Here is a 24,264-nt window from a genome sequence, read left to right on the forward strand (position 1 = left end):
GGATGGTCTCGATCTCCTGACCTCGTGATCCGCCCGTCTCGGCCTCCCAAAGTGCTGGGATTACAGGCTTGAGCCACCGCGCCCGGCCTACAAAATTTTTAAAAATCAGCCAAGTATTGTGGCTCACGCCTGTAGTTCCAGTTACTTAGGAGGCTGAGGCAGGAAAATCATTTGAATCCAGGAGGTCAAGGCTGCAGTCAGCCGTGATGGTGCCACTGTGCTCCCACCTGGGCGACAAAGTGGGGCCCTATCTCAAAAAAACAAAATGAAGGGACCTGAAATAACTTCTGCCAAAGCCAAGGTTTAGCACCTGGCACTAAGCATAGTGCCAGGCACAAGGAAAATGGTCCTCAAATACAGAAGTTCCTACTTCCCAAACTTGCACAGAAACAAAGGTCACAGCAGAACTACAGGGCATGCCACCAACAAGTAATGTGATAGCCTCTTGCATGAGGTCCCTTTAGACCCATGAATGAATGGACTGGCCCAGCCTTCAGGAAGGCAGGAAGGTAACCTGCCTGACCTGAGATGCTCCTGAGGAGTGGTGCACCAGACCCAGGAGTGCCATTGTAGGGCCGCTGCTTTGCTCTATTCATCACACAAACACAGCTCCAGAGCAGCAATGGCCTTTCCTCTAACAGGAAAAAAAGCCTCTATTTAAAAAGAAATGATACCATGAAAATGTAAGATACCCAAGACTTACCCTGCTATTCCCAAGAAACCTCGTAATGGTAAAACTCCCCAAATGACACCCAGGACCACAGCAATGATCTGTCGGAACCAGTAGATCACATCTAAAAATTCATCCTGTAGAAAAGACAGAAAATGCAAGAATTATCTGGGGGTGGGTGCCATAGTACAGCCAGAGGGGGAATATTAAACCTTTCTGCTAAACACATCCAGGAAATTTGTTTCCCTCAAAGGCAACGGTATGTGCTTCCTGTTTCACCTTACTTAAAATGTGATAGAAATGATACATTTAGACATCATTAAGCGATCACTTCCAGAATCTATGCTCTAAATCAAAATTCTAGAGCTGCATATATAATATGACCTGTAATGAAATGATTGTGATAGTAATCGTGCTACTGGCCGCACATATGGACTAGAAGCAAAAATGCTGGAGGCAGGTGCCAGCATATTTAAGTTTCATGGAAGAACACAGAAGACGACTCAGGTTTCCGATCTGCCCTAGATTCCAGAAACCAGTCCTTATACAAGAAAAGAAAAAAATGACACAGCAGATTAGAGACTGCAGGTTTTGCAAGAGTTGGGCAGGGCTGGGGGCAGAACAAGGGCACCTTCAGGAAGTGCCTCCCATCCCCCCTTACAGGAACTTCAGGAAGGAAAATCCCACTTCGGCAGCCCAGAAAACCAAAGAAATGACTGCAAATATAATACTCTTTCCAAACTACCTGGAATCAAGCGGTTTGTGATCACCCCTTCCAGATCATGGAGCAGAGTTACGAAGCATCCTCCGAATGGGACGAGTAAGAACGTCCTGAAGTCCCAACCAATTCTCACACGTATTTGGTGGCATTTCTCTACCCCGACACCTCACACTCACCCAGTGGGTGGTCTCAGTCTCCCCTCTTGACTCATGCTTATCAAAGTATTCAGTCCTTTTCATTCAACAGGCAACAACAGCTCAAGATTAGCGAGCCTCACTATGTGCAAAAGGCTTTAATGCACCACCGTACCCTCACTTCAGAGCTATTCTGACTTAGATTCCGCAAGGAGAGCACCTGGTACGTAGAAAGCATTCTCAGTAGAAGTCTGTTAGTGTTAGTTTGTACTAGTTAATTCGAAAGAGACAAGTAACTTACTCAAAACTCTACTACACATAAAAGGCGGAGGCCGAATCGAATTCAGCTCCCTTTCCCCGTTCAGGCACAAGCCCTGCCCGCGGATGACAAAGCCTCTCCCCGCTCCTCGTCAATTCCGCATAACTACGGGGCTTCGGCCTTAGGCCACCCTTCGGGGAGCTCCAAGCCCAGCTGTCCGCCCAGTGCCCGCCAAGTTTGTTCTGATACTCTTGGGCCACCCGCCCCACTGCCCTACTTGATAGCGCCGGAACGGGGGTGAGGGCAGGCCCAGGCCAGTCTTCCCGTTCCCCGAGTCCCAGCCGGCTCCTCGCGTCCGCGCCCTGTTCGGGCTCCACCGTACCTTGTCCTCCCAGGCCGCGTCGCTCCGCAGCACCTTGCTCCAGACGGAGACTTTGAGGGCCCCGTTGGCCAGCTGCGGCTGAGGCGGCTCCTCCTTCCGCCGCCCGCCGCTCATCCTCCCGTCGCGCCGCCCGGGCCGGGCCTGGGGCGCGCGGGCTGAGCCAAAGGGAGTCGGGGTCTAGGGTCGCGGGTCACGGCGCGGGTCGGCTGCAGGCTCAGCGGTCCGGTCCTGCGGCGCGCTGCAGTTCCTCTCACCTGGCCAACCTACCCGGCTCCGCTGGCTCTACTGAGCAGGCGCCGCGAAGGGAGGGGCGGCACAGTGTCGTGCGACCTCCCGCCGACGTGTTGACGCAGCCAATCGGCAGCCGCGCAGCCGTCCGAGTGAAAGAGCAACCATCGCCTTGGCGCAAGCGCGCTACTCGTGGCGGAAATGACGTCAGCCTCTGCCAGGCTCGCGGTAAGGTGTGAGGGAAGGGACAATCTTGGTAGAACGGTGAAATGGGCGCCAGGAGGCGCTGTGGAGACCGAGGAGGTAAGGGAACACCGAGGCTGGACGTCAGCGTCGCCCAGTCGGCCACAGCTGACCCTCGAGCAGCGAGTGGGGCAGGAGCGGCTCTACCTTTCCTTGCGAGCTACACGCCGGCTGAGACCAGACCTCGCTCCAGGGTAGCCCCAAGCTGCCCCGCAGGATTTAGCTGGTTTATTTTCTCCCCTAACCCTGCAAGTTCTGTGGGGCCTTGTTCAAGATGTTAACTCTTCTGTAATAACTAAGCATCTCATCTTGCCCAGCACACTCTTTTGGCATACGAGAGCCCTGAGACCCCAAAAGGGGAAATGAGTTTCTGAAGCCGTATAGCAAGGTGGACTCAACCGGGGACTCCTGAGCGGCAAATACAAGAATTGGGTTAGGTGTCAGAATATCTGAGTGTTCACATACAGCATCCTCACCATGTGCTGCGTCAGTGCTTCACAAAATGAGCTTCCAGAGCAGCAGCGGCCGCATCGCCTGGGAACTGGATAGGGTGGCAGGTTCTCGGCCCCCATTCCACACCTACTGACTCAGAACCCCTGGGGATGGGGCTCCTTCCGATGTTTGAACAAGCCCTCCAGGTGGTGCCAGGCGCACTGTGTTGGTAAGTCCAGAGACCAAGGCACATCCCTTCTGGACAGTGGATTTTTTTTTTTGAGACGGCACGGTCTCCGCTCACTGCAACCTCCACCTCCCAGGTTCAAGCGATTCTCGTGCCTCAGCGTCCCACGTAGCTGGGATTATAGGCGCCCGCCACCACGCTCCACTGATTTTTTTTTGTATTTTAGTAGAGAGAGGGGTTTCACCATGTTGCCCAGGCTGGTCTCGAACTCCTGAGCTCAGGCAATCCGCCCATCTTGGACTCCCAAAGTGCTAGGATTACAGGCATGAGCCTCCTCACCCGGCCTCTGGACAGTGGATTTATAGAGGCAAGTAATGTATCTGGACCTGGGTGTGTCTGACTCCAAAATCTGTGCTCTTAACGGTTAAACTTTAAAGCTTAAAGAGTATCAATGAGGTCAGAGCATCTTTTGCATACCTATCAACATTCACCTGTAATTCTTCACTTTTCGTGAGTAATAGAACCTCGTAGGGAGGCCAGGCGCAGTGGCTCATTCCTGTAATCCCAGCACTTTGGAAGGCCGAGGTGGGTGGATCACTTCAGGTCAGGAGTTCGAGACCAGCCTAGCCAACACGGTTGAAACCCCGTCTGTACTAAAAATACAAAAAAAAACTAGCCAGGCGTGGTGGTGGGGACCCGTAATCCCAGCTTCTCAGGAGGCTCGAGGCATGAGAATTGTTTGAACCTTGGAGGCGGAGGTTGCAGTGAGCCAAGATCACGCCATTGTACTCCAGCCTTGGCAACAGAGCAAGACTTGGTCTCAAAAACAACAAAAAACAAACAAACAAAAGAACCTCCTAGAGAGCTTTTCCAGAATACCATAGCTGCTGTTTTCCACCCCAAGCCTACCCTGACGTTGTTTCAGTAGATTAAGTGGAGCTGGACCCCCAAGGTGAAACATACTGCGATCACATTACTGTCTGGAACTGGTGGAAGGGCCGTATACGTTGTATGGGTGCACACCTTTTGTCCTAAGTTTCCCCATGGGTCTTGTTCTTTTCAGCCCTGCCTCTTTTCTGATCTAGTTTCCCTCCCATATGAAATGGTAAAGCTTAGCCAGTTGAAGGAAATCAAAATATTTTGTCCCAAAATATGGCTCCCTCATATAATGACTATTTCAGTTTAGTTTCTGAGACAGGGTCTCGCTCCGTTGCCCATGCTCAAATGCAGTGGCATGATCAGGGCTCACTGCACCTTTGATCTCCTGGGCTCAAATGGTCTTCCCATCTCAACTTCCCAAGTAGCTGGAGCCACAGGCACAGGCACATGCCACCACGCCTGGCTAAGTTTATTTATTTATTTATTTTGATTATTATTATTATTATTTTTTGAGACAGAGTCTCACTCTGTTGCCCAAGCTGGAGTGCAGTGGCATGATCTCAGCTCACTGCAACCTCCGCCTCCCAGGTTCAACAAGTTCTATTGACTCAGTCTCCCCAGAAGCTGGGATTACAGGTGCGTGCCACCACACCTGGCTAAGTTTTGTATTTTTCAGTAGAGATGGGGTTTTGCCATCTTGTCCAGGCTGGTCTCTAATTCCTGACCTCAAGTGATCTGCCTGCCTTGGCCTCCCAAAGGGCTGGGATTACAGGCATTAGCCACCACACCCTGCCATGTTTTTTCTTTTTCTTTTTCTTTTTTTTTTAAATTTTCTGTAGAGACAGGGTCTCACTATGTTGCCTAGGCTGGTCTTGAACTCCTGGGCTCAAGCAATCCTCCCATCTCAGCCTCCCAGTGTGTTGGGATTACAGGCATGACCCACTGTGCCTAGCATAATGAATATCTGAAATTGAAAACCTTTAGAGATCAGGGGGCTGGAAGAGACTTTTCCCCTATCTACATAAAGATATGACTGACTCACCAAGGAGAAGAGTTCTTGTTCCTTTCCCTGTTATATCACTTTCTATTGCAGAAGATAAGACAGTGTAACCACACCTGAACAGATCCTTTTCAAGGTAGTGACTGTCTCCAAAAATGATTTAAATTCCAAAGATAACTGTTTACAACTTAACTTCTGTTTCTCATCCATTCTTCCTAATAATCATTTGTTGTCCCTCAATAAAATTCCTGTGCTCCCCCTTCCCATAACCTGTTCTACCAGGATCCAAGTCCCCATTCTTTCTGTAACCTCAAGATAGTACAGAAACTTCTGTACCTGGCTGGGTGCAGTGGCTCACACCTGTAATGCCAGCACTTTGGGAGGCCGAGGCGGGTGGATCACCTGAGGTTAGGAGTTCGAGACCAGCCTGACCAACATGGAGAAACCCCATCTCTACTAAACTTACAAAAAATTAGCCAAACATGGTGGTGTGCACCTGTAATCCCAGCTACTCAGGAGGCTGAGGCAGGAGAATCACTTGAACCTGGGAGACAGAGGTTGCAGTGAGCCAAGATCATGCCATTGCACTCCAACTTGGGCAACAAGAGCAAAACTCCATCTAAAAAAAGAAGAGGCTTCTGTACCTTACTGGGGAGTTGGGGAGCTGGGTCTTCATTCTGGACTCCTGTGTATACGTGTTAAATCAAATTGTATGCCTTTTCTCCTGGTAATCAATCTGCCTCATATTACTGATTTTCAGGGAAACTTCAGGGGGCCAAGAGCTTCCAAACTGACTTGTTTGGAAGTGTACCATTGTTACAAAACCTCTTTTACAGACTCCCTGCTAGCATGTAGTTCAGAAGACAAACTAATGAATCTGTCATGGAACGAAGGAAGAATGACTAACCTTTGGCCTAAAGGTAAGTTTTCACTCTGCCAGGTCTCCTCCTGGTGAAGATATATAATGGGGAACCTGATCTGGGGGGATTAGGGAAGGCTAAACTCTGAAGGAAGAGATTAGAAGGAAAAGAGGGAGGTGAAGGTGGGAGAGAACATTCAGGAAAATGAAACCGTGTGGGCTAATGGTAAGGAATGAAGCCACCAGAGGGGAAGCACAGGGGAAAATCATGCCGAAGAGCTTGCTTCTTATCCCAGGGGTAGGGGAAGCCATCAGGTTTGCATCTTAGAAGGATCATGCTTGCTGCTATTTGGAGGACTGGATCAGAATGAATGGGGGACTAGTTAAAAGTCTACTAAAGTCATTTAGGTGAGAGTTGGTGAGGGCACTGAAGATGCAGAAAACTGGATTCAAAAGTTCTTTTTGTTGTTGTTGTTTGAGAAAGAGTCTCATTCTTGTTGCCCAAGCTGGTGTGCAGTGGCATGATCTTGGCTCACTGCAACCTCCACCTCCCAGGTTCAAGCAATTCTCCTGACTCAGCCTCCTGAGTAGCTGGAATTACAGGCGCCTACCACCACGTCTGGGTAATTTTTTTTGTATGTTTAGTAGAGACGGGGTTTCACCATGTTTGGCCAGGCTGGTCTTGAACCCCTGACCTCAGGTGATCCACCCGCCTGAGCCCCCCAAAGTCCTGGGATTACAGGCATGAGCCACCATGCCCAGCCCATTCTTTTTTAAATTAAACATATTATTTATTTATGTATTTATTTTGGAGACAAGAGTTTCACTCTGTTGCCCAGGCTGGAGTGCAGTGGCACCATCTCAGTTCACTGTAGCCTCTGCCTCCCAGGTTCAAGTGATTCTCATGCCTCAGCCTCCGAGAGTAGATGGGATTACAGGTGTGTGCCACCACACCTGCCTAATTTTTTGTATTTTAGTAGACATGGGGTTTCACCGTGTTGCCCAGGGTGGTCTTGAACTACTGAGCTCAGGCAATCTGCCTGCCTCAGCCTTCCAAAGTGCTGGGATTACAGGTGTGAGCCACCACACCCAGCCAAATTAAAAATATTTTTAAGGGCCTGGCATGGTGGTTCATGCCTGTAATCCCAGCAGTTTGGGAGGCCAAGACAGGAGGATCACTTGAACCCAGGAGCTCAAGACTAGCCTGGGCTACACAGAGAGACCCCATTTCTACAAAAAAGAAAAGAAAAGAAAAAAACAATTAGCCAGGCATGGTGGTACACGCCTGTAGTCCCAACTATTTGAAGGCTGAGGTGGGAGGCTCGCTTAAGCCCAGGAGGTAGAGGCTGCAGTGAACTGTGATCATCACACCACTGCACTCCAGCCTGGGTGACAGAGAGACTCAGTCTCAAAAAAAAAAAAAAATTGTTTTTTAAATTTTAGTAAAATATATCTAACGAAGTTTATCATTTCAACACTTAAGTGTATAGTTCAGTGGCATTAAGTGCATTCACTTTGTTCTGCAGCCATCACCACCATCCATTTTTCAGAACTTCGTGATCTTATAAAATTGAAACTCTGTACCCATTAAAAATAACTCCTCATTCTCCCATTTCCCCAGTCCCTGGAAACCAGTTCCATTCTACTTTCTCTGTAGGAATTTGACTATTCTAATGGGTATCTCATATGAGTACAGTATTCGTCCTTTTGTGACTGGTTTGTTTCAGTTAGCATTATGTCCTCCAGGTTTACCCATACTGTAGCATGTGTTAAAATTTCCTTCCTTTTAAAGCTGTTGTATGTGCATACCACATTTTGCTTTTACCCACTGATAGACACTTGGGTTGCTTACACTTTGACGATTCTGAATAATGCTGCTATGGATTGGAGCGCACAAATATCTGTTCATGTCCCTGCTTTGTTATTTTGGGCACATTCTCAGAAGTGGAATTGCTAGATCATATTGTAATTCTATTTTTAATTTTTTGAGGAACTGTTGTTTTCCACAGCAGCTGCAACATTTCGCGTTTTCCACCAGCAGTGCACAAGGGTTCGGAGATACATGATTTTTGTTGTTGTTGTTGTTGTTGTTGAGGAGTCTTGCTCTGTCGCCCAGGCTGGAGGGCAATGGCGCAATCTCGGCTCACTGCAACCTCCACCTCCTGGGTTCAAGTGATTCTTCTGCCTCAGCCTCCCAAGTAGTTGGGATTACAGGTGTCCGCCACTATGCCAGGTTAATTTTTGTATTTTTAGTAGGGACAGGGTTTCGCCATGTTGGTCAGATTGGTCTGGAACTCCTGACCTCATGATCCGCCTGCCTCGGCTGCCCAAAATCCTCCCTGGGTTACAGGCGTGAGCCACTGCGCTTAGCCTTTTTCTGTTGTTAATAATCATCCTACTAGGTGCAAAGTAGTATTTTCATTGTGGTTTTGATTTGCACTTCCCTAGTGATTAGTAATGATTGAGCATCTCATTAGGCAGTATTTTTTTCTTTTTATGTCACGTTTGCTTTTCTTTTCTTTTTTTTTTTTTTTGAGACAGAGTCTTGCTCTGTCACCCAGGTTGGAGTGCAGTGGTGCGATCTCGGCTCACTGCCACCTCCACCTCCCAGGTTCAAGGGATTCTCCTCAGCCTCCCAAGTAGCTAGGATTACAGGTGCCCACCACTACGTCCAGCTAATTTTTGTATTTTTAGTAGAGACAGGGTTTCATCATGTTGGCCAGGCTGGTCTCAAACTCCTGACCTCAAGTGATCCACCCACCTCAGCCTCCCAAAGTGCTGGTATTACAGGTATGAGCCACTGCGTCCCGCTCTAGGTCATGTTTGTATTACATTGTGAAGCTCTGACTGTAACTCCAAGAGCCACTATGTTTGCATGGGATTGGGAGAGGTCACAGAAAGTTCTAGTCAGAAAGGTCCTCAAATCCTGCAGTGTAGCCCAAGGTCATATGGGAAGTTAGAAGTTCGACAGGCATCTGAAACCTGCTCCCTGTTCCTCCTCTTACCTTTCTAGGATCAGACAAAGCTAAGCTGGCAGACAGAGTGGAAGCCCTTCTCTAGAAGGTATTTTTGGGACTCAGACTTGTTCCCTTTTTGCTTTTACACAAGGCTTTCCTTATCTTAGGAAGCGGGGAATCTGGCTGAATCTCAGCGAATCCATCTGGTTAAAATAAACATCTTGGGTGGTCTGAGATGGAAAATAACTTGATGAAGGGTCAGATTTGGAAGTGGGAGAGACAGATTTGGAAGTAGGACAAATTTTGTCTTTGTGAGTTTGTAGCTTTTTAGCACTAGTTGAACACGAGCTCAGCCTTAGGGCTGTTTCCTCCCAGCTGAATGCCCGAGGGCACTGCCAGCGGCTTGGAGTGGGGTTTGGAGAGGAAGGTATGTTCTGAGAGGTAAGACTGGCCCCTCACAGGCACTGATGGATCACAGGTATCAGAAATCCTGGGGGCAACTACCAGCCATGGAAAGAGCACCTGTTGTTGGAATGGAGGTCTGAGATCGCATCCGGGCCTTTTTTTTTTTTTTTTTGGGCCTACAATAAATGTCATACTAGTACTTAATGAACCCTTACTAGCTACCAGTCACTTTACTAAATGTTTTACATTCATTTGTTATCACTCTGTCACCCAGGCTGGAGTGCAGTGGGACAGTCTCGACTCACTGCAACCTCCACCTCCCGGGTTCAAGCGATTCTCTCGCCTCAGCCTCCTGAGCAGCTGGGACTACAGGCACCTGCCACCATGCTCAGCTAAGTTTTGTATTTTTAGTAGAGACGGGGTTTTGCCACGTTTGCCAGGCTGGTCTTGAGCTCCTGACCTTGGGTGATCCACCTGCCTGTCTTTCCAAAGTGATGGGATTACAGGTATGAGCCGCTGCGTCTGGCCACATTTGTTTTCATCCAAAACCTGGCTGGGCTTTTAACCATTATACTAAACTCTTCTCCTTTTATACCTTTACTTGCAATTTCTCTACATTGAGTGTAGATTACTTTGGTAATTAAAATGGTAGGGCTACACTTGACCTTCAAGTTACCATAGCCTCCTGAGTGCCAAGATGGCAGATGGTTCAGAGACCCTTCTTCCTCTCATCTTGTAACTTTGAAAGACAAAGAGTTTCTACTTTCCCAGCCCAGCAGTTTCCTGGGGATAGGTCAGTGTCCTGACAATGATCAAGGTCTGTGGAACAAGATCATCAGAATCTCCTGTGGCATCAGTGAGGAATGCAGATTCCTGCCCAGACTCTCTGGGCGTGAGGTCTGGGAATATGCATCTTTATAAGCTTTCCTGATGATCTTGATGGATATTTAGGCCTGAGAATCACTTCTCTGTGTAATTAGGCCCAATTCCGCCACTTACAAGCTGTGTGGTATGGGGTAAGTTATTTTACAGGTTGTTTTTCCCTCAGCTGTGTGCTAAGCAAGGTTAGATAGTAACATATAGATTATCCCATTTCATCCTCCCAAGAGATATTACTGTTCCCACTTTATTGATGATGAACACTGAAGTCTGGAGTAGTGAACTGTCTTGTCTATGGTCACGACAACTAATCTGCGACAGACCAAAAATTTGACACCAGGCTTGGGTCATACAGAAATGCCTTTGAAATCAGTAACTCTGACAGCAGTGATGGTTATTTCTGCATCCTTCTTGAGTGCCACACCTTATCCTCTGCAGCTCTAGCGCATAACATAGCAAGGATACACCCATACAAGGCAGACCTGGCCTCTGCCTTATGGGAGTTTTCATGTAGCAGCGTTCCTTTTATTTTTTTGAGATGGAGTTTTGCTCTGTTGCCCAGGCTGGAGTTCAGCAGTGCGATCTTGGCTCACTCCAACCTCTGCCTCCCAGGTTCAAGCAATTCTCCTGCCTCAGCCACCCGAGTAGCTGGGATTGCAGGTGCCCGCCACCGTGCCAGGCTAATTTTTGTATTTTTAGTAGAGATGGAGTTTTACCATCTTGGCCAGGCCAGTCTCGAACTCCTGACCTTGTGATCTACCCGCCTTGGCCTCCCAAATTGTTGGGATTACAGGCGTGAGCCACCGTGCCCAGTCCATGGAGCAGCTTTCAAGCTAGACTGTACTTTTAAAATCCAGAGTCCTGAGTCTTACCCCAGAGATGCTTATTCATAGGGCTGAGTCGATGCAAAAAAAAAAAAAAAGGTTCTAAGCCTGGGGGCCGTGGAGAAACTACCAGTCAAAAACAGTGGAAAGGAAGAGGACTTCCCTGACCACCGGCCTAGAGGATGGCATACACCCTCCCCACCAATCACTACCACTACTTTTATTTTATTTTATTTTAATAAAGAGACTATCTCAAAAAAAAAAAAAAGAAAAGAAAAGAAAAGAAAAGAACAAGGGTACAGAGAGGCGGTCAGGCAATCCATAGCCAGGTCCAAAGAGACAGCAGCTATTCACGACCGGGGCAGATGCATTTAAAAGCTGTTTCCTGAATGAGACTATAATAAGAAAGGTGGATGTCCTTAGATCATGTTCCCAACTTCAGAGGAGGGGCCCTTGCCACGTTATCCCGCAGTTCACTTTCATCATCTAGAGTGCTTGCTCACTCCAGGGCTTGTTTGAAGCTTGATGCAGAAGACACTTTTGGTTTCAGTTCCTTTTATTTTTTTTGAGACAGAGTCTCGCTCTGTCGCTCAGGCTAGAGTGCAGTGGCGCGATCTCGGCTCACTGCAACCTCCACCTCCGTGGTTCAAGCGATTCTCTTTGCCTCAGCCTCCTGAGTATTTGGGATTACAGGGGTGTGCCACCACACCCACCAATTTTTGTATTTTTAGTAGAGACAGGGTTTCACCATGTTGGCCAGGCTGGTCTCCAACTCCTGACCTCAAAAGTGATGTACCCACCTCAGCCTCCCAAAATGTTGGAATTACAGGCACGAGCCACTGCGCCCAGCCAATGTGAATTATATATTAAACTTACTTTGAAAAGGCGTAACAGCATGAGCCTATTCTGCTGAGCTCCAGAGCCAAGTGTGCAGTTTGAGAGATACTAAGAGAGAAGTGGGGGAAAATCAGGACCTTGGGTGAATGGCTAAGGGAGTTGAGGCTCTTTAATCTGGGAAACTTGAGTGGGGAGGCTCTCTCTCGAAATTCCTAGAGAATGACCTGTAGAAGACCAGACATCCTCCATCCAGGTGTACTGGGGAGAAATTAAGATTTCGTTCACGAGAAGAAACTTCTTGTGCTTAGCTCGTAGCAGTGTTCTAGACAGCTAGATGATACTACATTAGTGGTCACTATATATAACTGCCCACTATATTAGTTCAGATAGGTTCTGGGCAGACCTGAGTGACCCTGAAGGAAAACATAATTGAATTTGAATTCTAGCTCCATATTTATATGGGCTATATGAGTTCAGGCAAGTATCTTAAATCCCTACTCAATTACTCTCTTAAAAAAAAAAAAAGGGGGTCTCAGTCACCCAGGCTGGAGTGCAGTGGTCCAATCACAGCTCACCACACCCTCAAACTCCCATGCTTAGGTGATCCTCCAGCCTCAGCCTTGGAGTAGCTGGGACTGGAGGCACAAACCACAGCCCACTCAGTTTCTTTACCTGGGGCATCTCAATTCCATGTGTGTATACAAACATTAAGCAACTGGGGCCGGGCACAGTGGCTCATGCCTGTAATCCCAGCACTTTCGGAGGCCGACGTGGGCAGATCATGAGGTCAGGAGATCATCCTGGCCAACACGGTGAAACCCCGTTTCTACTAAAAAATACAAAAAATTAGCCGGGCATAGTGGCGCATGCCTGTAGTCCCAGCTACTTGGGAGGCTGAGGTAGGAGAATCGCTTGAACCTGGGAGTTGGAGGTCACAGTGAGCCGAGATTGCGCCACTGCACTCCAGCCTGGCGATAGAGAGACTCTGTATCAAAAAAAAAAAGAGAGATCGAACATAGCACAGACCCAGACCCAGGCCCAGGCCCAGGCCCACTCAGCCAAACTCAGTCTCCCACTGTTGCAGACCCTGGTTTTTGTAGTTTGGGCTGCAGTTAGTGTATTGTCATTTCAGTATGGCAGAAATGTATTAACAGCTAATTTAAGCAAAAAGGGGAATTCACTAGCTTACGTAATAGGGAAGTCTAGAGGTAGTCCTGGTTTCAGACATGACTGGAGTTTCCACCTCATAGCTGCTTCTCTCTGTGTTGGGTTCACGCTGCAGTTGTGCTGATTTCTTACCGAGAGAGGGGGAGGACAAAACTGCCAGTTCCTCAAGGTTATATCCTCACCACTTAGCAACCCCAAAGCTTAACTGTTGATCCCAGGGAAGACTGGCTCAATGTGGGATGCAAAGGCCCCCTTTACCCTGAGTTGAATGGGATACAGAATGGAGCTGGTGAAAGGGAATGGGGGTACAGCGTGCACAGAACTCACAGCTGGCTACTAGAGAGAGTAAAAGATGTAAAGCAAAGTAGGAAGCCAGTAACTGCCTTGTCTTCAAGCCTGGGCCCTGAGCCCTGGTGGATCAATCATCAAGAACCCTGTTTCTGCTTAAAAAAACAAAACAACAATTTTATTTGACAAAAGACAAAAAAGTTATTTACAGTAGTTTTTGCTCAAATAATTCAATGGGACAACTGTGCTTCTCCTCCAGGTTTATCTTACAACCAAACCCAAGCAGAGTCTGCCCCACCCCAACACCCCACTTTACATAATGGGGGAATGCCAACCAGAATTCAGCAGCATGGCTCCCTCACCCCTCACCACCCTCTGTTGCTCAGTGCACTGTGGGGAGGGAAAATCCCACCTCAGACCAACACACTTCCAGAGTTCCCTACTACAGGCATCCTGCAGCAGTTGCACCAGACCAGGGCTCACTGACAGGGCTGGGATGGAAAAGGCTGGGCAAATGGCAGCTTCAGTTAACCTGGACGCAGCCATGTTCATTCTTCCCCACTGGGCCTCAGGAGGGTGAGGATCCCTGATCCCCCTGGGGCACACGGGGAGAGGGCACGGGAGGAAGAAGCCAGAGGGAGGCAACACAGAGAGCCCAGGAAACTTGCCCACCTAGAGAGAGCAAAGCTCCCTCTCCTTCAGCAATCCATTCCCACTCCAGCAACAGATGGGCAACTGAGAAGTTGGGGAGCCTCTGTGATGGCTTCAGGGATCTTCCAAGAAAGTACAGAACACATGTTACTGTCTTTCTCCTGGCTAGGCCCACCCAAGTTAGTCAGTATCCAGGAACCTCTCTTCTCCTTGTGCCTGACCTGGTGATTTCAGGAAACTAAAGGCTGCGGTACTGATCTATCTTTTGGCCCAGTGACATTATTCAGGACAAAAATATTTTGGCTAGCAATAACCTAGGATTAGTGTTTCTTAGGATACATAAAGATGGGAGATATTGCTGTTGAACACTGTCAGCAATGAAACAGCAAAAGAGGCTGGGCGCGATGGCTCACGAGGTCAGGAGTTCAAGACCAGCCTGGCCAAGATGGTAAAACCCCATCGCTACTAAAAATACAAAAATTAGCCAGCCATGGTGGCAGGCGCCTATAATCCCAGCTACTCGTGAGGCTGCGGCTGCAGTGAGCCAAGATCGCACCACTGCACTCCAGCCTGGGTGACAGAGTGAGACTCTATCTCAAAAAAACAAAAAACAAAACAGCAAAAGAAAAAATGAGGGAGAGGGAGGAGCGTAAGACCAATTGTGATCTGTTCACTGGGCAGGGGGCCCTGTAACTCTAATTTAAAGGAAGCTGAAACAAAGACAATCCCAGCTAGCAGGCTTCTAACCCTTTTCCAGCCCCAGCCTTCTCTGAAGGCAGTTCCCTGGCAGCAGTGGACACTATTCCTGCTTTCCCCAGATAGTTTCCTGCCACCATTGTGGGAAAGGCTGCCTCTCTGGAGGACTTCCTGACCAGCAGATGGCTCACTTCTCTCCCAAGTAGGAGGTGCTGGGAGCTTCTGACATAGGGCCCCTCTAATCCAAGTTCCTAAAAGAATTCAAAACTCAGGCTGCAGGGCAAAAATGTTCAAGAACAAAGGGAAAAACATTAAAGAAAAAAAAAAAAATCCATCGCTTCAGTCTAGTTTACTCCCCCCACCCCCCAAAAAACTACAATAAAAAAGAAAAGAAAAACCAAACACCTTTTGATCTTACCATCCTTCTCTGCTAGGTACCTAGAAAGTTGAGTCAGAGTCTGCTGGACTGCCCCCTGCTGTGGCTTTCTACCCTTCTGTGCCTGTGGCAGAAAAGTCAATGCGCTCATATGGGTTTTTTTTTTTTCCCTGCCTTTTTTTGGGTAAACCAAACCAACGATAAAACCACCATTTGGAATTTCACACTACTGCAGAGACTTAGCTGGCCCCCAAAATAAAAATATTCCTTTCTTGCAAAACAATCCCCAGTGGCAGTGGTGGGTCCTTCCCAGCTCACCATAACGCTATCATGCAGTGCACTCTCGTTCCCCACACCTGGGCTAACTACTGCCGTGAATGCAAACCACAGCAAAAAAGGGAAAAAGAAAACGGTTTAGCAAAAATCTAAACATTCAACTGGAGTCGGTTCTGTTACATCCACTGGGTTCCTCTTTTCTTTTGTTCATGCATATGAACTTGGAATGTCCATACCTGGCTTGACAGAAACAGCACAGGGGCAGCTTGGACCCAACATAAGACTGAACTTGGCAGCTTTCCTGAGCCCAGCCCAGGAAACCAGGCTGGAACAAAGGTGTCCCAGGGATTTTCTGGAGAAGCAGCAGCAGCATCAGCACCATGCTTGTCTCCGATCTCTTGGTCTCATCACTGAGGGGAGGCCTGGAGAAACGGCAGAGTCAGCAGAGGAGAGGGCCCCCATCACAGTGCAGTGGTGCCAGCTGGCGTCTTCCTGCTGAAGACCTCTGGACAGAGGAGATGATCCCAATGTTTGGCAGTGATCCATAGAAAACCCTCTGTATGAAAGGGAACCAAAACGGAAACCCAGGACAGCTGGCTTGAGCCTTGAGCACCCTTGCTGGCAGATGCCTACTGGGGATTTTCAGAGACTAAAGGGATGGGAGTGTGTAGTAATGAGAGTGATGGGTCCTGCTGCTTCTGAAGCTCCATCTCAGCAGCCCTCTGTAGCGCCACCTCCACCAGCAGCTGGAAGCTGCTGAAGTCCTCTTTGTCCTGCTCTGGGGGTGTGGGTGGTGGCGTGTTGAAGAGTCCACCTGTGGGGCTTCCAGCCTCAGCCCTGGTCAGCAGGGTAAGTGTGCTACCAGGGGTCACCAGGGGCTTGGGAGACTCCAGCTCCCCACGTGGGAAAGGGGCTGCTGGCTTTTCCCCCTGGCCTGAGTGAAGCGGCATGGAGCACACAGACAGGGAGAGCACATTGGTGGGGGCTGGGACAGACACCGCCAGCACAGAGGGGCTGCTGCCACGGGGGAGGGCCACATCTGAGGCCTTACCCCCGCGGCGGGAAATGGTAAACTGATTAGGGTCTTTGCCATCCTTCCGAAGCATGTCTGGGAGAAGCCGCCGCCGGGCATTGATGAACCAGTTACATATCTGGAATGAATATACAAGACCGATCAGTTTGCTCAATCAAAAACAGCTATGGGCTGGGCGCAGTGGCTCACGCCTGTAATCCCAACAATTTGGGAGGTCAAGGCGGGAGGATTGCTTAAACTCAGGAGTTCAAGACCAGCCTGGGCAACACAGGGAGACCCTGTTTCTACAAAAGAAGTTAGCCAGGTGCAGTGGTGCGCCCCTGTGGTTCCAGCTACCTGGGAGGCTGAGGTCGGAAGATCGCTGGAGCCCAACAGGTGGAAGCTGCAGTGAGCTATGATTGTACCACTGTATTCCAGCCTGGGCAACAGAACAAGACCCTGTTTCAAAACAAACCAAAACAAACAGCTATGAAGCATGTCCTAGGACCTGGGAACACAGCAGAAAACACAAAAGTTAATAGTAGGAAAAGAGTTAAATAAGAACACACACCAGCCTGGCCAACATGGTAAAACCCTGTCTCTACTAAAAATAGAAAAATTAGCTGGGCATGGTGGCAGGCGCCTGTAATCCCAGCTACTTAGGAGGCTGAGGCAAGAGACCTGCTTGAACCCAGGAGGACGAGGTTGCAGTGAACCAAGATTACATCACTGCCCTCTAGCCTGGGTGACAGAGCCAGTCTCAAAAAAGCAAACAAACAAAAACTTCATGTGGCTAGAGCTTAGAGTGGTAACTGAAGGCTACCTCTTAGCAGGAGGATTTGCTTCTTTATTGTTAAGGGTACTGAGGAGCTATATAAGGGTTTGACGTAAGGAGCAACGTATGATGTGGAGAACAGACTGGAAGCAGGGAGACGGGGTACTGCTAGTAGTTCAGGTTACATTAAGGGAGGTGGCGAGAGGACAAATGTTTGCTGCGTTTAGGATATTGAAATGGCAGGACCTGCTGCCTGGGTGGATGAAGAAGAGAGGGATTGATGCTAAGGGCAACTCATTCCCAAGTTTGTAGTGCAGAGTTTCACTGCAGGCCGGAGAAAGCCACAAAGGCACAAGGGAGCTATCAGGAAGGTTATTCTTTATTTTTTCCTTATTATTATTTTTTTTTTTGTAGAGATGGGGTTTTAGTATGTTGGCCAGGCTGGTCTCGAACTCCTGACCTCAAGTGATCTACCTGCCTCGGCCTCCCAAAGTGCTGGGATTACAGGCATGAGCCACCGTGCCTGGCCTGGAAGAAAGTCATTCTTATTTCTCAGCAACACCAGGAGTAGTAGCCTCAGCAGAACATGCGCTCAACCAACATCCTTGACTTTTTTCCACATGCTGTTGAGAAAGCTACCACTAACTCTGACCCCATTCCCATCTAGTTGATTGTTTAGAAGTATAAAATTTCTCACCATTAAGTGATATGCATGTGGTTTGGGGGACACCTATAGCACCCTGCCCCCTATCTCTGGACGCTCTTGAATAGCCCCCAACTTTACAGCTCTTCAGTCTAGCCTCTTTACTGGTTTCATGTTCTTTCTAAAATGCCATGGCTGTCATTCCTGTTCTAGAAAACTGCCATTTGTCTCCTACTGCCTACACGATAAGTCCAGACTCCAGAGCCTGGACATGAAGACCCTCCCCTGGCTGGGCACGGTAGCTCACACCTGTAATTCCAGCCTTTGGGAGGCTGAAGCAGGCAGATCACTTGAGCCCAGGGGTTCGAGACCAGCCTGGGCAACATGGTGAAACCACATCTCTACAAAAACACAAAAAATTAGCTATTGTGATGGCACGTGCCCTATAGTCCCAGGAGGCTGAGGTCAGGGAGGCCAAGGCTGCAGTGAGCCATGATCATGCCCGTGTATTCCAGCCTGGAGAGTCAGGCTGGATGCTGTAGCTCACGCCTGCAGTCCCAGTACTTTGGGAGGCCAAAGTGGGCAGATGGCTTTCGCTCAGGAGTTCCAGACCAGCCTGGTCAACATGGCAAAACCCTGTGTCTACAAAAAGTACAAAAATTAGCTGGGTATGGTGGTGTGTGTCTGTAGTCCCAGCTACTTGCAAGGCTGTGGTGACAGGATCAATTGAGCCCAGGAGGTTGAGGCTGCAGTGAGCTGTGACTGTGCCACTGTACTCCAGTCTGGGTGACAGCGTGAGACTTCGTCTCAAAGGCAAAAATGTCGGTCAAGTGCGGTGGCTCACGCCTGTAACCTCAGCACTTTGGGAGGCTGAGGTGGGCGGATCACGAGGTCAGGAGACCAGCCTGGCCAACACAGTGAAACCCCGTCTCTACTAAAAATACAAAAATAAGCCGGGTGTGGTGGCGCGTGCCTGCAGTCCCAGCTACTTGTGGGGGCTGAGGCAGAATTGCTTGAACCCAGGAGGCGGAGGTTGCAGTGAGCCGAGAACATGCCATTGCGCTCCAGCCTGGGTAACACAGTGAGACTCCATCTTAAAAAAAAAAAAAAAAAAGTTACAGCTTCTCACCTTCCTGCTGCTCTTCAAGGCTTCTTGCTCATTCAAATTATCATTTGAGTGCCTGCTATATTGGGCCCAGTTCTTGGTGCTGGGATGCCTTTGTGAATTAGACATGCACGCCAACCTGTGGAGCTTACAGTGCACACCTAGTCATGGAGACTGACAACAACTAGGTGAATAACCACCAGTAAGTGCCAAAAAGGAAACAGAAATAAAGGTGGGGGGGTTATAAAGATAAGAGAAACTTCCATGGCTAAGGGTTTTGGAAGGCTGAGACGTAAGGATAAGGAAGAGCCAGCCATATAGAAAGCTAAGAATGTTCTAAACAATTCCAAAGAAAGGCCCTGGCCGTGGGGTTCTCATCTGCCCTCCTTCACCTCTATGGTCCTCCAAAACAGCTGAACCGAGGCAGGAAAGGGTTGGCTTAAGGAGCCGGTGAATGGTAGCTCAGGAGCTCAGAGGTGGGCAGGGCTGACAACCAGGCCAGAGCACCATGGAAAACCATTAAATGGTCTAAACGGTGGCTTGACTGAAATTTCACACTCTAGGTCCTTCTTCTGGTCCTGTGTCTTTTCTCCTACCCTAGCTAACTGCAGCTGCATCTATTTTACAGGTGACTCAAAGACAGCACCAGGCTGTCAGGCTGGAAGGCTCACAGGCAGGGCAGAGCCAGAGGCTTCTGTGGCCCTTCTCTCCCATTCCATTCCAGCCAGGAGGGGCCCTGGCCCTGGGGTTCTTACTGCTCCTCTTCACCACTATGGTGCTCCAATGCACACACATACCAGCAGGCTTCGGTGACGCTGGCTGAGCCAAATCCTGCTAGAGCTGTGGGAAAACCCTAAAGAGAGGAAGGGCTTAGCAGTGTGTGTGCCTGTAGTCCCAGCTACTCAGGAGGCTGAGAGAACTGCCTGAACCCAGGAGGCAGAGGTTACGGTGAGTTGAAATCGCAACACTGCACTCCAGCCTGCGCAACAGAGCAACACTCTATCTCAAAAAAAAAAAAAAAAAAAAGGAAGGGCTGAACAACTGGGTGGGATGAAGGAAGGGGACAAACTTATTCAAACACCTTTGATAGCAGTATCATGCCAGCCACACCTGCATTATGTTTAATCTGGATACAACCTGAAGAGTAAGAGGGCAATGTCCCAAAAGTACTAGAGAGAACTGAGCTCAAAGAGAAGAAAGCCCTTGTGCAGTCACACATCCTCCCAGTGCAGAGCAGGGATTTAAAATGAGGCCTCCTGGCTTTAGGGCTTCCACTGCTTTGCTGTGCTTTTTTTTTTTTTTTTAAAAGACAAGGTCTCACTCTGTCACCCAGGCTGGAGTGCAGTGGTGCAATCACAGCTCACTGCAGCCTTGACCTCCTGGGTTTAGGTAATTCTCCCACCTCAGCCTTCCGAGTTGCTGGGACCACAGACGTGTGCCACCACGCTCAGGTAGTGTTTTTTTTTTTTTTCTTTTTTGTAGAGATGGGGTTTCACCACATTGGCCAGGCTGGTCTTGAACTCCTGGATTCAAGCAATCTGCCTGCCTCAGCCTCCCAAAATGCTGGGATTACAGGTATGAGCCATAGCACCCAGCCAGCTTTGCTGTGTCTTTCCAGAGGAACAAAGGGGATAGCTGAGTAGTAAACATCATAATCCTGATAGCAAACATTTGAACACAAAACCCCTCAGGTGCTATTTTTTTTTTTTTTTTTTTTTGAGACAGAGTCTCATTCTGTTGCCCAGACAGGAGAGCAGTGGCTCACTGCAACCTCTGCCTCCTGGGTTCAAGTGATTCTCCTGCCTCAGCCTCCCGAGTAGCTGGGATTACAGGTGCCTGCCACCATGCCTGGCTAATTTTTTTTCTTTGTATTTTTAGTAGAGACGGGGTTTCACCATGTTAACCAGGATGGTTTCCATCTCCTGACCTTGTGATCCACCCACCTTGGCCTCCCAAAGTGCTGGGATTACAGGCGTGAGCCACTGCGCCCGGCATTTTTTTTTTTTTAGTAGAGATGGGGTTTCTCCATGTTGGTCAGGCTGGTCTCGAACTCCTGAACTCAGGTTTCTGCTCACCTCAACCTCCCGAAGTGTTGGGATTACAGGTGTGAGCCACCATGTCTGGTCTCAGGTGCTATTCACATTTCATATCTAATTATTCATTCAATCTCAGCCTATCAGACAGGTTATGCTTATCTCCATTGAAGAAACACATCAGAGAGGTTCAGAAACTTGTTCAAGGTCACAAGTGCAAAAGCTGGGTTTGATCCAGACAGCCTGGTTCTGGGCAGCCACCCACTGCCAGCTGAAGAGTGAGAGGGAGGCTTTCTTGCACAAGAGCAGTGCCTGTGGCCTTCTTTCCCTCCCTCCCACAGCTGCCTCCTCCCGTACCTGTGCTGCAGGAGTACACTGCCCCTCTCCACCTCAGCCCTGGATGCAGGGGAAAAATGGTCAGGTCACAGTGACCTGGGTCAAGCAAACTAAGAAGGAGTGGTGTTGAGCAGGCAGTCTCAGGGAAGGAAGCCTGGGCGTTCCTCAGCATCTGTGTGGACACCTAGCCCCTAAAGGTACCTCCCATTTTGGCTGAGGATTCAGAGAACAGAAAAACACCCCCTCCACACACTCCCCCACAAGACTGTCCTGTCCAGAGCACTTGGCAGCCTAGCATCTGTTTGTTTTGTCTTCTTAGCCCAGAAAAATGCACAGCTGAGGGGCTGGGCAAGGCAAGGCGGGGGAACTGGGTGGCTGCCAGTGCCCTTTCTGCAGCCCCTTCCAGCTGCCCAACCTGTGCCTAAGTCAGGAAAAGAACCTGTGACTTGTCCCCACTCAAGGTCATGGAGAGAGGGTAGGAAGGTCAAAGTGAACTCTGTGATGTATGTGGCGTAACATAGGCTGGGGGCCTGAAAGTCGGTCTCTACCATAAAACAGGGCTCTATCTAAAAGGCTGCTGAGGGACAAGGGAGGAATCACTGTGGCAAATGGGGGTAGGAGGAGCACCAGGAGGCTGACAAGGGCTGTGATGCTAGGAGCAGCAGCTAATGGATGCAGGCACAAACCCTCTCATTTTCATGTCAAGGAAGTGAAGGCACTGAGGCGCCTTTCCCAAACGTCATGGTACCACCATTCATGCTGGGACCGCCATATCCAGGTGCTCTTGAAGGCAGTTCTCTGTATTAGAATCACCTTAGGGGAGATTTTTTTTTTTTTGAGATGGAGTCTCGCTTCTTCGCCCAGGCTGGAGTGAAACGGTACGATCTTGGCTCACTGCAACCTCCGCCTCTTGGGTTCAAGCAATTCTCCTGCCTCAGTCTCCCAAGTAGCTGGGAATACAAGCATGTGACAACATGCCCGACTAATTTTCATATTTTTAATAGAGACAGAGTTTCACTATGTTGGCCAGGCTGGTCTCAAACTCCTGACCTCAAGTGATCCGTCCCCTTTGGCCTCCCAAAGTGCTGGGATTACAGAGAGAGCCACCACGCCCTGCCTGGGGGAGATTTTTAAAAACTGTTAGATAGTGATTTCCCCTCTGGCTTTATTGATCTAGTGGGGGTGAGGGGTGGAGTCGGGAATGTGTTTTCAGACCAGCTACCCAGAAAGTCTGGCCACCCAGGCTTAGGAACCAATGGTTTAGCCTACTGGTTACTTGTCCTTGCAGGCCAAGCCCTTTATTTAAGCCAAAAAGCTTACACAGAAGCTGAAAAAAAAATACAGACAGATGAAAGGCCTTGAGATGAGGAAAAACAGAAGTTGCTTGGGGGAGGAATCAGAGGGCAGCTAGCTTTGGAGTCAGAAAAGAGCAGCTCCTACATCCCTGGCTGCCCTGGGGGTAGGCCAGGACACCCCTCCCCCACAGCTGACCACTACAGCCTCTGCACCAGGCCTCTTTCTCACCCAATAGCCCTTGCCAGGGGGACGGCTGCCTTGCCCTGGTGTTGGCTTTGGGAAGACTTCCCTCAGGAAGCTGCATATGAAAGCAGTCCTGACAGCCAGGAAGTAATGGGAAGGTACCCATCTTACTACTGTGTACCCCAGCACAGAGTCCCGGGCCGGGCACGTGGTATATTCCCAACCGTTGTTACAGTAAAGGAATGGGGCCCAGAATCCTGCCAGGTAGTCATAGATCTAGTCCAACCAATAAATTGGGCTTAGAGGATGTCAGAGGGACCCGTGAAAATCCTTTACAAAAGACTTCTTTTTCCCTAACCCTCCCAACTACCTAGCCCCAGGCAAGTACCAGCAAACCAGTTAGTTAAGTGACTCATTGACTTGCTAATGAATCGCTCCTGGGGCGGGGGTTAAAGGAGACAATCAAAAGAGATGCCCCCAGGGAGAGATAAAACAAGCTAGGAAAATGTTGATACTTGTTCAAGCCAAATGACTGGTGCTGGTGGTTGATTATTATATTCTCTTACTTTTGTGTTTTTTTTTTTTTTTTTAAAAGACAGAGTCCCACTCTGTCGACCAGGCTGGAGTGCAGTGGTGTGATCTTGGCTCCCCGCAACCTCCAACACCCCCAGGTTCAAGTGATTCTCCTGCTTCAGCCTCCTGAGTAGTTGGGACTATTTTTAGTAGAGACGGAGTTTCACCATGTTGGCCAGACTGGTCTCCAACTCCTGGCCTCAAGTGATATACCCGCTTCAGCCTCCCAAAGTGTTGGGATTACAGGCGTGAGACACTGTGCCTAGTGTTTTTCTTTTTCTTTCTTTCTTTCTTTTTTTTTGAGATGGAGTTTCACTCTTGTTGCCTAGGCTGGAGTGCAATGGCGCGATCTCGGCTCACCGCAACCTCCATCTCCTGGGTTCAAGTGATTCTCCAGTCTCAGCCTCCAGAGTAGCTGGGACTACAAGCATGTGCCACCACACCCAGCTAATCTTGCAGTTTTTAGTAGAGATGGGGTTTCTCCATGTTGGTCAGGCTGGTCCTGTACTCCTGACCTCAGGTGATCCACTCGCCTCAGCCTCCCAAAGTGCTGGAATTATAGGTGTGAGCCACCGTGCCCAGACTGCACTCAGCTTTTATAGATATTCTTAAAATGTCCTTAACGGAAAATGAAATTTAAAAAAATTAAATACAGGAGGCCGGGCGCAGTGGCTCACGCCCGTAATCCCAGCACTTTGGGAGGCTGAAGCGAGCGAATCACCTGAGGTCAGGAGTTCGAAACCAGCCTGGCCAAGATGGTGAAACCCTGTCTTTACTGAAACTGCAAAAATTAGTTGGGCCTGGTGGCAGGCACCTGTAATCCCAGCTACTCGGGAGGCTGGGCAGGAGAACTGCTTGAACCCGAGCAGCACAAGTTGCAGTGAGCTAAGATTGAGCCACTGCACTCCAGCCTGGGCGACAGAGTGACTCTGTCTCCAAAAAAAAAAAAAAAAAAAAA

At 49.0% G+C, this 24,264-nt stretch overlaps 2 protein-coding genes across 7 annotated transcripts in view; both read right to left on the bottom strand.

Moving 5' to 3' along the window:
* LOC105533814 (chromosome unknown open reading frame, human C20orf24) overlaps positions 1–2,571 on the bottom strand; it is a 6,998-nt gene extending 4,427 nt beyond the window's left edge. For 4 of the 5 annotated variants that reach the window (XM_011972343.1, XM_011972346.1, XM_011972347.1 and 1 more), the window contains exons 1-2: positions 2,167–2,571; positions 704–807 (exon numbers count right to left, since the gene is read on the bottom strand). In XM_011972343.1, the coding sequence (XP_011827733.1) occupies positions 704–807; positions 2,167–2,280 (218 nt within the window). In that variant the 5' untranslated portion in view covers positions 2,281–2,571. Of the gene's footprint in view, positions 1–523; positions 652–703; positions 808–2,166 lie in introns of all 5 variants that reach the window. The other variant, XR_001005175.1, reaches the window with a different exon arrangement.
* Positions 2,572–14,537: 11,966 nt separating this feature from the next.
* TGIF2 (TGFB-induced factor homeobox 2) overlaps positions 14,538–24,264 on the bottom strand; it is a 23,149-nt gene continuing 13,422 nt past the window's right edge. For both annotated transcript variants that reach the window (XM_011972342.1, XM_011972341.1), the window contains exon 3: positions 14,538–16,501. In XM_011972342.1, the coding sequence (XP_011827732.1) occupies positions 15,980–16,501 (522 nt within the window). In that variant the 3' untranslated portion in view covers positions 14,538–15,979. The remainder of the gene's footprint in view (positions 16,502–24,264) is intronic.

This window comes from Mandrillus leucophaeus, unplaced genomic scaffold (assembly GCF_000951045.1).
Source record: "Mandrillus leucophaeus isolate KB7577 unplaced genomic scaffold, Mleu.le_1.0 Scaffold129, whole genome shotgun sequence".
Classification (NCBI taxonomy): domain Eukaryota; kingdom Metazoa; phylum Chordata; class Mammalia; order Primates; family Cercopithecidae; genus Mandrillus; species Mandrillus leucophaeus.